At 47.4% G+C, this 14,416-nt stretch overlaps 1 protein-coding gene across 1 annotated transcript in view; it reads left to right on the forward strand.

Moving 5' to 3' along the window:
* The window catches only part of LOC115313678, a 28,905-nt gene that overhangs the window by 9,687 nt on the left and 4,802 nt on the right, over positions 1-14,416 (forward strand). The window contains exons 2-3 of the mRNA XM_040206745.3: positions 5,382-5,520; positions 9,029-10,151. Of these exons, the coding sequence (XP_040062679.3) occupies positions 5,382-5,520; positions 9,029-10,151 (1,262 nt within the window). The remainder of the gene's footprint in view (positions 1-5,381; positions 5,521-9,028; positions 10,152-14,416) is intronic.

The raw sequence follows: 14,416 nt of genomic DNA on the forward strand, positions 1-14,416 counted from the left end.
CTAATTTTAATCGGAAGAAATTCCGAAGCCTCCCCTGATACTTCACGATGTCCCTATACTAAAGATGCACGCTAACAGTCTAAGATAACCCGTCCAAAACAATTTGAATCGACGCTCAGCACGTACCTTTATATCGTTTAGAGCTGAAAGGATCGTACCACTTAACGGTTAATTCTTAAAACTTAAGCAGTGAAGAAGAATGCTGCCACAGTATAAATAATTAAAACCAGGAACAGAAATTCGAAAACACCACTAAGGACGCTAAATTTTATGCCTGGGCAAAGTTGACTTATAAATAAAAGTTACTGCTATAGTTAGTGTAGGAACACTAATATAGAGCGACTGAAATAACCAGGCCCGATCTGAAATGGGCCGCGAAATTCGGCGCCTGCACGTAGAAATATAATTTTTTTGCGAAAGGTGTATTTCACAGGTCGGTTATGCGTAGTAAAATTACAAAACGTAGCTTTCTTTCTGTAAAGGATGGAATCAAAAACCTTGCCAGGGTCAACGGCGGAAAGCGACGCAGAGAGGCAGGGTGCGTTTGGCGCACGTAATGATTGATGGCGCTACCTCCTTATCAAGACTGCTTGCGACAACCCTGAACTACTAGAACCAACATTATTAGATTGCTCAACTGTGGAACTCCCGCGGAGGGGGGAACTCCCGCGGAGGGGGGAACTCCCGCGGAGGGGGGAACTCCCGCAGAGGGGGGTACCCCCACCCCCCCTCCCCCCCCCCCACTCCCCCCACTCCCCCCCCCCCCCTCCCCCCCCCTCCGCGGGAGTTCCACAGTTGAGCAATCTAATAATGTTGGTTCTAGCAGTTTTAGGCCTCGTATCCATCGGCTGCATACTGCGTTGCCGGCCGCTCGCCGGAGCTTGTATTTTTGTGTCGGCAGGGTGTGTGTCGAGTCTTTGGCTTTTAGAAACGACATCAGGCTGACGCAATGACGTGCAGCTGTGCGGTATGTCGTTCGAATCGTCCAGAAGAAGGAAATAAGCTCTTCCAAATCCCCCTTGGGGTGCGGGACAAAAAGCGAAGGACGATTTGAATGTTACGAATTAAACGAAAGAATTTCACGTGTGCGCCCTCAACCAGACTGTGCGAGGTAAGTTATGGCTCAGGAGTGACCCCTTATTATCCCATCTCGTAACTATCTAGCGTTAAAGTCAAAACAGCAGCGACTAAAGAGCGGCCGTGAAGACGCGAGGTAGCTTGCGATCATTGTGGCGCGAGTGGTCGACCCACGCGGACACAAGATTGTTCCTACGTCGTAAACAACCAACTGGCCTTAAACCGGCCCACTTCCAAGCTTTGTTGGGCTTCAATTCTAAGTTGCGATCGTGTGCTGTGCCCGCGTTCTTCGCTGACGTGCCAACATAAACATGATCGGAGTACACGGTGTTCGAATGAAAGGGTGGGGGCATGATTCGAGTTGCCACGAGTGAACGGCTTGTCCTGGTCCTCATGGTGTCTCCCGCGTTTATTACCGAGATCTGCTGAACGGGCAATCTATGGTGACGATGAAATCTGTCAGCTCACATGCCGGTTTCCCGCAGCGCTTGCGTGAGTTAACGACCATCGACTGCCACGCGTCTTGCTGATCTGATGAACTCGCCTCTTGCCAACGGAGTTGCATGAAAGCGAGTATGATTTTGTGGTTGATTACGCTGTGTGTTATGTCTCATTAGATCAACAACGCGGTACAGGTGTTAAGTTACTTCACAATGCTACTGCCCTCAATTATTTACAGCACACTCGCAATTCCAACGTTGTCTCAATTGCGTGAAAGATAAAGTTCTTCAACCTTACATTATAGGATCACTTCACTATCGATCAGTTTGAAACCCTTATACTCGCGAAGACAGGAAAGGAAAAATTGAAACGAGATGCAATTCCCAGTCTCTTTGCTCAAAATCCTCCACCCAAACCAAGAAGACGGCTGTCTCGGAGAAATCAAGAGATGTGTGGTATGTACTCAAATCCTATATAGTTTCTTTGGGCTCGGATAGGTTGTCTCACAACTCTGCCTTTCAGCTGAAAAACCTGCATCAGCATTAGATCAGCAGATCCAGACATTTCGGGATGGTAAGTCATTTTCTCCGAAGCATGGCACTCTCGCAGCTACAAGTTCTAACAAATAGTGGCCTCACAGCTCGGGACATGACCCCATTGGACAAAGAGCAATACGGCGATTCCCGTGAAGCAAACAGTGCTGCTGGTGAGTCCGTTTCTCTCGTTTTATAACGCTTTTTCATCTGCATGTTCCCACAAATGGTCCTCTCGGCCTGCTTTTAGCTTGAGAAACAACATCACCGACCGATGAAGAATGCAACGTTTCTGGTGAAGCTAGCGCTGCTACTGGTGAGTCCGTTTTCATCGTTTCATCACACTTTTACGCCTGAATTTTTTTTTATAAATGGCGCTCTTGGCCAGTTTTGATCAGAATAGAATCTCTTCTGTTAGTTTTGTTTTATTGTCACGGATGCTTGTTCCAGTCCTATCTTCTATAAATATTTACTATTCTGGAAACTTCCAGGGCCATGCTCGGCTGTCATCGTATGTTTCTGGTGGAGGTTCTGTGTATTTTACCCATAGCCCTTCACTCTGTGTTCACCTTGTCGGCTCTTCAGCCGAGTTACCCAATAACGAGACACGGGTGGTGGACTATCTGGTGTCTTAAACCCCTGGAAAGCCGTGAACTAAGTCATATTTCGAGCCCGGCAGAGAAACCGCAAGACGAGCAAGTGTCACAAGACCGAACCTCGCAAATACACCACGAAGAACCTAAAATCCGAGTCAGCCGCTGCTACTAGCAAGAGCGACCGGAATTTGGTCTCCTGCCACAAAACCCGAAGCTGACTAAGCCAACAATGACAAACCTGCTGCAGCAAACAGTGTCGGTTCCCACCATTGTTTGCATGCCCGTCGCGCCTCACACTCCGACGCCCTTTCATGAAAGGTGTATGAAGACGTCGATGACTGGTTTGAACAATATGACCGTGTCGCCCGCCACAATGGGTGGACGGACGGACAACCACCTCCTGCAGAACCTATACTTCTCGTGGAAGAAACTGCCAGGCACTGGTTTGAGAACCATGAATCCTCCTTAACGTCGTGGGAAGTTTGCAAGATCGAGCTGAGGCGCACGTTCGTCAGCCAACATCGACGAGAGAGAGCCGAATTCCTGATTCTGTCCAGGACACGGCCCCAACGAGAGTGTCACCGCCTTCGTGGAGGATGCTTTGCACCTGATCGAGTGCCCACACCGACCTTGATGCTACAGATGACAAGAAGCTAAGAATCCCATGTCCCTCATGTAAGGGACAACACCTTCAGCAGCCTTGTTCGCAACCCTCTGACAACTTTCGAAGCGTTCAAATTACCGAGATTTCCAACATTGAACGTGCGCTGCATGCTCGAGCCTGTAGTTATCAACAACTTCCCGGCGTCCTGACACTCGAGTTATCCAGCTGTAACTTCGACGCCAGCCTCCCAGGTATCCGCGACATCATCCACAACGTTGTCCGAGAGGAGATCAGGAAGCTACTTCCTGCCATCACTTGCCCGGCTTTTATTTTGATTGCCGAGACTCTTTCGGAGCAAGTTCAACAGGCATTTCAACCGGAAACTCCTGCGAGCGAAGCGGCGTCGGACGAACCGAGGGCTACTCATGCCACAATGGCACGACGACCGCCACCGGCCGCCCCTTAGTATTCAGTTCCAATTTAATAAAACACCCCAACGCCGAAGTAACCCGACATCGGGTGTAGGTCTGCACTGAACGAAGTACATTATGAAAAACGGGGGCATTGTGAATGGCCGACCGAAAACCACTCCGATACCAGCGCATGAGGCCGACCATGTCTGCCGGAGCGGCCCTTACCAATGAATTCGCCTGCGAGGGTTCGTGCCGAGCAACCCTTGACCACGTCTCGAGGAGCGACCGCGGGACATTGGGGATTATCTTCGGCGGCCTTTGTCTCTGGTGCCGACATTACCTCGAAGCTCCTGATCCCCATCACCTCGACGGGGGGTAAGCACAATGAAGCAGGTGAGCGGCAATGCAATGACAGTTGATTTAGCCTCGTCCAAGGACAATACCTAATAATTTGCTGACACCAATTATTTGTGTACAGTCCACGAAGCACACATTTTCCAACTTTGAGGGAGAATGCCGATGAGTGAATTGAAGGGATAGAAATGTTGGTTGTTCTCAAAAGTCAACGCCAATCATCACCCGGCTTCACTTTACCCCACGAGACTTACACATGTTGCAGTGGTCGCGGGATGCAGAAGAAATCGCCATTACAAAATGGATGTGAAATGCTCTCTCTCGCTTTCACTCCCTTGGTCAGCAGACACCGTTTTGAGGACCGTATATCCCCCTTCAATTCCATCTTTTATTTTGATAAAACATTAAAAAATCTAACGAGAAATTGTCAGTAATTCGTTATTCAACAATTAATGACTTTATAACACAACATTACAGCAACAGAGAGGTAGCTTTGGTTATTTTTAACGAATTACATACGAGCATGGCCTAAAGCGACAGTGTGGCACGCCGTGGTCTACAGAGCCATTCAGAGCGAATCAGCTGTTTAATAAGTACATGTGCTGCATGGCGGAGAATGTCCAGACGACGGAGACGTTGAACATGGAAAAAAATTGCAAATACTTTGGCTCATGGATATGCCCAAATATTTGTGTCACCGTATGGTGGCGCCATCTGTTAGCGCGTTCCGGCAGCACTTCCACAGAAGCTCATGTATATAATACACAAATATGCCCATAACTCTGAAACGTTACGCTTCGAGTAATTTGCCATTCTACTAGTCCATCCTTGTGCCGAAATTTTAAGATAATGGCGTTTCAACTGCAAATTCCTCAGTCGATTAAACATTTTGATATATTGCCACTTCGGATAGTATCCAAATTTACCAAATTGTACAGTTTATTAAGGAGCATTAGAAATTCGTTATTAGTGTATAAATCTAATAGAATGCCTCCACGACATTATGCCGAATTGTGTAGTGTCTAAGATGTCTATTACACCCGTAGAAAAAATATTGCGGAGCAAATGTTTGAGAAACCGCGAAGTTTAAACAAGCACAATTTAGCAATAATACAAAAACCATTTGTCCCTTAGTGAAAGTAAATTACCAAGTGTCCCAATTAGTGGCCAGGCTCTTTTAATCGACCGCAAAAATTGGTTTCTTAACCTACCGCGTTACGATTTTGTACAGCGTCGGCCACAGGTGGTGCATTTTTTCTATAAAATTTGCAAAGAGCGAACTTACCTGAGGAAAAAGTAAAAAAAAAGAAAAGTGCATAACTCCTATGGAAACGCAACTAAGCCACCGCTCTTCAAACGACAGGGACCCTTATGGTTTGAAGAGCGGTGCGAACTCTAGTCTCACCTGTGCCCAATGCAGTGCTCAGTTCGCGTGGCTGTCTCGTGCGGAATTCAAGTGTCGTGTCACACCCGTGAATCTGCACGGCACAGAGGAACAACAGGTGAGAACTGTAAAGTCTTGAGGGCCACGATGTCCCTTGTAGGTGTCTTGAAGATGGTTGCCGTACTTCTCGTTCTCATGTCTTGCCCCTTTGGTTGATCTGGGGAATAAAATATAATAATAACAAGGCATTTATTACTAGTGCTGGGCGGCGATTAAAAGTTTTAACCCGATTAATTGCCATTCTTTAATCGATTCATCATTCGATTAATCGGTCTCGTTTATTCTTATTTATAACATTAATATATTCAAAATTTATATATTTTGTTTCCATTAGACGAATATGAGATAAAAGGCGCAAAATAAAACTTGGAGTGCAAATCAGTCTCGATGTGTAGGTAAGAACAGCTCAGTCGCTCCCACTTGCCGATTATTACTTCAGCTGCGTGTGACAAAAAGGTCATTTGATATTCTTTGGCAAGAGCAGCCTTCTTTGATCGTTCAGAAGAGTCTCTGTTGCGCTAAGCTGATACCCGAATGGCGCTGAGGTCTCCGGGAAACGTGTAGCCTCCTACTCCTGTCTGGAGTTACAAGACTGGACCATACAGTTTACTTTATTCTAAAATCTGACCTAAAGCTTCACCTCATAAAGGTGTACTCGATTGTCGACGTAGGCGTGGTGGATGCGTTTAATTTTTACTTTATGCTATTTCGTCAAAAATGTGTCCATTAACCAATTAAAAATTTAATCGCGATTAAAGCATTAACCGATTAATCGGTAGGTTAGTCGATCAGTTACTCAGCCATATTCATTACACATACCTTATACACTATAAGTAACGGTCTGTCGAAGCCAGTTCAGGCTTGAGGGACAGAACCCAATAAGTCTCTATTGAAAAGACCATCAGGAAAAATCCTGATGGTCCATCAGGCTGATGGTCTGACATCTTTTCGGACACTAATGGTCTGATGGTGTGATTGTCTGATGGTTTGTTGGTCGGTATGAATTACTGATCGCGCATATCTACCGGCAGAAGTAAAAAAAAAAAACATTACAGTCAATTGTGAACTTTCTTTTGTGCCCATTATTGTTTCAAAAAGAAACATCCGAAGCGTTAGAGTACCTTTAAAAATCAGCGTAGAAACCTGAAAACGAAGTTTTTATTTAAGCTATGGTATTGTGTTATTTCTATTTCAAAATATATTTATCGTTGAATTATTAAACCTAAAAAATAAACTGGAATATAAAATGCGTTGAATCTAGTCACTACATTCGAGACTCCACGACGCGCAGCGATTTCATCGGTGTCTGTTGAGTGGCTATCTACACTCAGTCCCATCGTCCATTCTGGACATGACGGCGTCGTGCGACAGCGTGCAATACGCTAAGCCTCGTCAGCCTTACAATGCAGTGAGCCTCGTATTGCCGTATTCGCGGCTTTGTAAACGTTTCTTCCACGCAAACATTCAGTTCACAGTACACGTGCACTTAGTGAATAAATTTTCTATCAAGTGAAGTGCATTTTTCGGCACATTCTTTGCCACTTAGATTTTAAACACGATCTACTTGACATACAAAGTGGATCTACAAATTGTTTTACCAAGAGAGAATAAAGCAATTTAAAACAAAACTGTGGTTGCAAAAACACAACTGAGTGTGTGGGAAGGTGCCTTTGTTACCTTTCGACTGTCCTGGGACAATTCTAGACGCGGATTAGTACGGATTGAACACGCTGTTATTAATCCACGTCGCTGCCAGCTTTACACACCGAATGTAATTCACGCACACGCAATGACATGAGATCATTGACGTCTTCTCTCGGCCACTGCTAGAACCTCCTGAATATAGTCGGGTTCTTTCCACCACCGAAAGGTATCATGAGAAGCACCACCTGCCTTTTTGTCCTTTTGATGGTCTATCAGATGTCCTGATGGTCTCACCCGGCAACATCAAAACGTTTCGATGGTTCCTTAGTCGCCGCAACAAACGTTTTTAAGGTTTCTGAGCTACATCAGCAGACTTTAAGGATCCAACAACCACCGCCAGGAAATGTTTGAGGCTCTATCAAGCACCATCAAGTAAGCCTGTCGGACAATCGAAAGCTAATTCTGATGGTAAAAGCGGGATTAAAAATGCTGTGTTAATGTATATATATATATATATATATCAGGGTGTCGAACCGGAACTGAACCGAACCGAAAACTGGAACTGAACCATTATTTTTTCCGGAACTGAACCCGAACCCGAACCGTTATATTGTTATCGCGATGAACCCGAACCGGAACTGAACCGGAAAAAAACTAACGGTTACCGGCTCATGTCAAAACGGTTCGGCCACGCGCTGTTGACAATGAATGTGCTATCAATGCCATTTGTTTTTTTAAGTGCCGTCAACTGACACACACCTGGCTTACATATTTTTCTTCTCCACTCAGTCTTAGGAATATAAACGCTGCATCCATGAATCTTGACATAGGAACCAGTATTGCGCTGGTCGCGGCTTGCACGAAAAAAAGAAAATTGGAAGGCTGTGCAAAAAAAAAAAAAAAAAATCGCGTCACGGGATTTTATTTTTCTACGATCTCGTAAATCCTAAATGCTGCTGTGTGCTCATTTCATAACACGTTTCTAGAACGCGCGAGTTCTTGAAGCTTGCTTCCATCGGAATGACAAAAGAAAAGGCTGTGGGGTTTGATAATAATGCATCCGGTTTCGTATAGGCACTTAGAAGCTAACATATTTGTGAGACAGCACACTCTTCTATTTTAATATTTATCCTATTACGTCCTTCTGGCGTTGCGTTCGGTGAAGTGTTTTTCATATTCCGTATCTTGCTTAATGAAAACTTCTTTAAGGGTCTAATTTGAGTTACCGAAGGCTAGTTCGAATAAAGAAAGCTGTATTTTCTCCCCACTGTTCCTTCAATTGCTTACACGCCGAGGTGGCGGGATAGTTAGCGAGTTCTACTTGTAAGTGGGTTTGTAAGAAGGTCGCGGATTTTACAGCTACTGCGTCGGACCCAATTAGATGAAGTCCGAATGCGATAACGTCGGTGAGGTAACCTTTGAGTGCACATAAAGAACCCATTCCTGGTAGAAATCCCTGAGCCTTACACTACGATGTATCCCGTTTCGTATGTGCTGATTTCAGATGTTTTATTTGTAATTTATTTTGATGTTGCAATTTGTCATTTATAATTTCCGAACGGGTTCGCGAACCGGTTCAGCGCCCCGAACCGGTTCGCGGATCGAATTAATCAAATCGGAACTGAACCGGAACAAAATTAATTTACCTGAACCTGAACCGTAACCGAACCTGTATTTTTTTTCGGTTGGACACATTGGTATCTATATACATATTGTAAGGAAGAAGAAGTGGCACGGACAGACAGGCAGGGGTTTGACCAAGCGCGCGCTCGGCACGGGCGCTTCTTGAATGCTGTACCGCCATTCATACTGGTCGCATTTTCCTCCTATCTTCTATTAAATCTCTTTTATCAACGTCTCAACACTTGGTGGAGGTGCCCTAGCGATCCCCAACCTGATCATCTGGTAATTCCAACCTGGAGCTGCGCAGCGGACGGTCGACTGTCACGACCATGAACGACGATAACGGGAATGTAAGAGACCAGCGCCCCACCAACACTTCAACGGTCAAAACTCGCCAACGTGACCCCCAGGATTTCACCGGTTCAGCCGACGCTGACGTTCTGGACTGGCTCAAAAATTACGACCGGGTGAGCCAACACAACCGTTGGGACGACACCATCAAACTCGCCAACGTCGTATTTTTCCTCAAAGGGACTGCACTCCAATGGTACGACAATCACGAGGAAGAAATTAATTCATGGGATGCGTTCAAAACCGCCTTCGCAGATGTCTTCGGTACACCTGAACGCAGAAGACAACAAGCGCGGGACAAACTCTCCAGGAGGTACCAAGCCCCCTCCGAAACATCGACGTCCTACATCGAGGACGTCCTTCGCCTCTGCGGACGTGTCAACGCAGCTATGCCGGAGGACGAAAAAATCAAGCAGCTCTTCAAAGGATTATCCCAAGAGCTGTTTTCCATCGTCGCAACCAGGTCACCTCAGACCGTGCAGCAGCTCATTGCAGAATGCAAGCATTATGAAGACCTTCAAAGTGGTCCGATCTCCAACACCGGATTTGAACGGCTCCCTGAAGTTTCAACTACAACTGCCGACACTGACCTCCCCAATCTCATCAGGCGAATAATTCGAGACGAACTACGCGACTTCTTGGGATCCCTGCGCCTCTCAGCCAGTTCTTCAATCTCGCAACCCGAGGCGCCTAAGATTGAACAGGTAATCAAAGACGAACTTCGTGCTGCCCTTCGTCCTATTTCTTCGTCGTCTCCCACATGCATGGCACCATCGACTTCCTCACCACCCATCTGCTCTTTACAGCACTCAGCACCACACATTTGCGCTCTGCAAACTTCTCACAACGTCTCAATTCCATCCACACGCTACCTATCGCCCCGGCGGACAGAGGAATGGCGCACTCAAGATCAACGTCCGATATGCTTCTACTGTCACGCCCCAGGTCATATCATCCGCTACTGCCGACGCCGCATGAATGCTGAAGCCTACAGTCGCACCCCACAGAATCAAACTCGACATTCTGACGACCACGACACGCGCCGAAATTTCGACAACCACGGCAGTTCCAGTGACCGCCGCAATTTTGACGACCATCGCAACACACGTCCCTTTCCAGCTGCTGAATTCCGACGTGGTCGATCACCTTCCCCCTATCCTCGACGAAACCGCTCCGTCTCGCCGTTCACTGACGCTACTACCGGACTTCCGTCGTCAAACTAAGCAGCGCAGCCTGTCTTAACAATGGAGGTCAGGCTGCACTACCGTCTCCGGTCCTAAATCCTCCTTACCTTGGCCCTACAACTATTACCGTCTACATTGGAGAAGGAAAACTTTTAGCATTAGTTGACACAGGTGCTGCAAAATCCTGCATTTCTAATCAGCTTCGCCGCCGTTTACACAAAGTGCTCACCCCTCCACCCGCTGGACATTTTCTACGGATGGGGAACAGTGAACTTGTGCAACCTCTTGGCTACTGCACCATCCCTATTTCTATCGGAGGCACTTCCTATATCATTTTGTTTACTGTACTTGCTAATTGTGTCGTCGACGTTATTTTGGGATGGGATTTTTTGTCGGCCACCGAGGCATTCATTGACTGCGCCAGCCGCGAACTTCATTTGAGCACTCGGCAGACTAGTTACGACGTGTACGAAAATTCACCCATTTCGCTTCACACCGACGACGATTACCTCTTGCCCCCCCCCCCCCCCCCCCCCTTTCCGCTATTGCTATCACACTCCTGCCGGACCGTCCATTCGAAAGCACCACTGGTTTCATTGAACCCATTGCCAACTTTGTCGCAAAAAAGCCAGTTATTCTTCCCTACTGCATCGCCACGACAACTCAAGGACAAGTTTCTCTTTTCGTCACCAACACATCTACTGAGTCGCAAATTGTTCCCCGTGGTGCACGTTTGGCTACTCTAACATCTCATTCTTATACCACGCTTGCAACGCTCTCTGAACTTACATCTACGAGGCTACCGTCAGCTGCCCAAAGCACCGCCGCACAAGTTGCTAAAATGGTAGACTCTAGCTTGCCTCCTCACCAGAAGGAAGCCCTAACAAAGCTTCTTGTTTCGTATGAACAACTCTTCGATTTTAATAGCCGCTCTCTAGCTCAAACTTCGGTAGTCTCTCATTACATTGACACCGGCACAGCATTTCCCATTCGAAGCCGCCCTTATAGAGTTTCACCCACCGAACGTAAGGCCGTCGACGATCACGTCAGAGATATGCTCCAAAGAAACATAATCGAGCCTTCATCCAGCCCATGGTCGGCCCCTGTTGTTCTCACCAAGAAAAAAGACGGATCATGGCGATTTTGTGTAGATTACCGTCGACTTAACAAGATCACCACTAAAGACGTCTATCCCTTACCTAGAATCGACGACACCCTCGACACTCTTCAGGGATCATCATTTTTTTCGTCCATCGACCTTAGAAGCGGTTATTGGCAGATACCCATGGCCGACGCCGACAAGCCAAAAACTGCTTTCGTTACACCCTCCGGCCTATACCAGTTTAATGTCATGCCGTTTGGCCTGTCCAATGCGCCTGCCACGTTCGAACGCATGATGGACACTGTGCTACGGGGTCTCACGTGGAGAACCTGCCTTTGTTACCTCGACGACGTAATTGTTTTCTCCGCCTCATTCAACGAGCACTTGCACAGGCTAGAAGAAGTGCTGAATTGCTTTCTCACCGCCAATTTGCAACTGAACACAAAAAAAATGTATCTTTGCAGCTCGCCAAATTCAGGTCCTCGGTCATATCATTAGTGCAGATGGCATTCGCCCTGACCCATCTAAATTACAAGCTGTTTCCGAATTTCCATCTCCGAAAAATTTAAAAGACCTTCGGTCCTTTCTCGGCCTTTGCACATACTTCAGAAAATTTATACCCGGATTCTCCCACATCGCTGAACCTCTCAACACGCTACTCCGTAACAACACCGCTTTCCAATGGAATCGCCCTCAAAGCAATGCTTTTCAAGCCCTGAAAACCGCCCTAACAACTGTCCCAGTGCTCGGCCACTTCGTTCCTGACTCTGACACTGAGATACGTACCGACGCCAGTGGCCATGGCCTCGGCGCCGTACTGGCCCAGAACATTTCCGGTGTCCAGAGAGTAATCGCCTACGCCAGCCGCACATTAACGAAAAGTGAACGTAACTATACCATAACTGAACGCGAGTGTTTGGCCGTTGTGTGGGCGATCTCGAAGTTCCGTCCCTACCTATACGGCACACACTTCACTATTGTAACCGATCATCACGCCCTATGCTGGTTATGCACCCTAAAAGACCCTTCAGGAAGACTCGGACGTTGGTCCCTGAAACTCCAAGACTATAACTACACGATTCATTACAAATCTGGAAAACGACACCTTGATGCTGACAGCCTTTCCAGATGCCCCCTTCCCCATGGGTCGCAATGTTCGAACTCCTCCGCCCACGAAGACACAACTGCTGTCCTGAGCTTCGTCAACATTGCAGAAGAGCAACGGTTCGATTCTTTATTGCACCCCATTATTCAATGCCTTGAAGGTGCTTTGCCGCATCCTTCTGTGCAAATTCAGCGCCGTGCCCGTCTTTTTCAACTCAGAGATGGCATTCTTTATAGGCGAAACTACGACACACAACAAGGACGGCCATGGCTTTTAGTGATTCCCCGCCGACTACAAAAGGATCTTATCCAAGCAAACCATGACGACCCTACAGCTGGCCACCTTGGATTTTCTAAAACTTACTTTCGCATCCGAGGCAGTTACTTTTGGACAGGCATGACCCGCAGCATCAGCAAGTACGTTCGAGCGTGCCACCACTGCCAGACCAAGAAACGTCCTACCACAAAGCCTCCAGGTTGCCTACAACCCCTTCCCCAACCGCACCACCCGTTTGAACGCATCGGAATTGACTTCCTTGGCCCATTTCCCCAATCCACTCGCAACAAGTGGATACTTGTTGCGATTGACCATTTAACACGCTACGTCGAGACGGCCTCCGTTCCCGCCGCTACCGCCCACGAAGTCGCAAACTTTTTTATCCACTCGATACTGCTGCGCCATGGAGCTCCACAATACATAATCACCGATCGAGGCACTCCCTTTCTATCCAACGTGCTCGAAGATGTCCTCCGCCTTTCTTCGACTGTTCACACCGTTACAACAGCCTACCACCCACAAACAAATGGATTAACAGAGCGCTTCAACCATACTATCGCTGACATGGTTTCAATGTACGTAGCCGATCATCACGACAATTGGGACATCATCCTCCCCTACGTAACCTATGCATACAATACTGCACGACAATCTACCACGGGACACTCTCCCTACTACTTGTTCTATGCATCCGAACCCCTAACACCCCTTGACACGATATTACTCTACCAACCTGACAACTTCATGCAACCCTACGCAGAGGAGATTGTCTCCAGAGCAGAAGACGCCCGTCAGCTTGCCCGCATCCGCACCCTTAAATCCCAGCAACAACAAAAACTGCGCTATGACGACCGCCACCTCCCCACTGCCTATAACATAGGTGATGAAGTCCTCTTGTGGTCTCCCCGGCGAGCACCGGGCAAGTGCGAGAAGTTTCTTAAACAGTTTGTTGGCCCTTTTCGTGTCATCCGACAGCTTTCCCCAACCAATTATGAAGTCGAGCCCGTTACGCCGCACCGCGACCTTCGCTCCAAGTCCTCCGACGTGGTACACATCAGCCGCATGAAGCCCTATTACCGCCAAGACTCATAATCTAAACGCGCCGGATGACCGGCGCTTACAACACCGGGGGGATATTGTAAGGAAGAAGAAGTGGCACGGACAGACAGGCAGGGGTTTGACCAAGCGCGCGCTCGGCACGGGCGCTTCTTGAATGCTGTACCGCCATTCATACTGGTCGCATTTTCCTCCTATCTTCTATTAAATCTCTTTTATCAACGTCTCAACAATATATATGCGTTTGGTTTAAGTCTGCATGCGATCGAGTCAAGAAGAATATAGACTCGCTCAGAACCACTGCAACCACGTGCCTCCACGCCTGATCAAATATTGTTGTCACATGTAAGAGCCGCCACAAAATATAATTTGTGGAACTACCAGACTATACCCTGTCAACGTGTTTTGATGGTACAAAGGGCTTTTGATGATCCATCGCCTTGTGGTTTGACGGACCATCGGGTGCCGTTATGAACATCTGGCAGACTGTCAAGCGCTTGTGATGGTCCACCAGGGAGGTTTGATGAACCATTTGTTGCCATTGGAGCCCCTGACGGACCATCAAAACACTTTTGATGGTCCATCAGGGAAGTCTGGCGGACCATGAGGTGCC

This window comes from Ixodes scapularis, unplaced genomic scaffold, assembly GCF_016920785.2.
Source record: "Ixodes scapularis isolate PalLabHiFi unplaced genomic scaffold, ASM1692078v2 PGA_scaffold0__279_contigs__length_252992795, whole genome shotgun sequence".
Taxonomy (NCBI): domain Eukaryota; kingdom Metazoa; phylum Arthropoda; class Arachnida; order Ixodida; family Ixodidae; genus Ixodes; species Ixodes scapularis.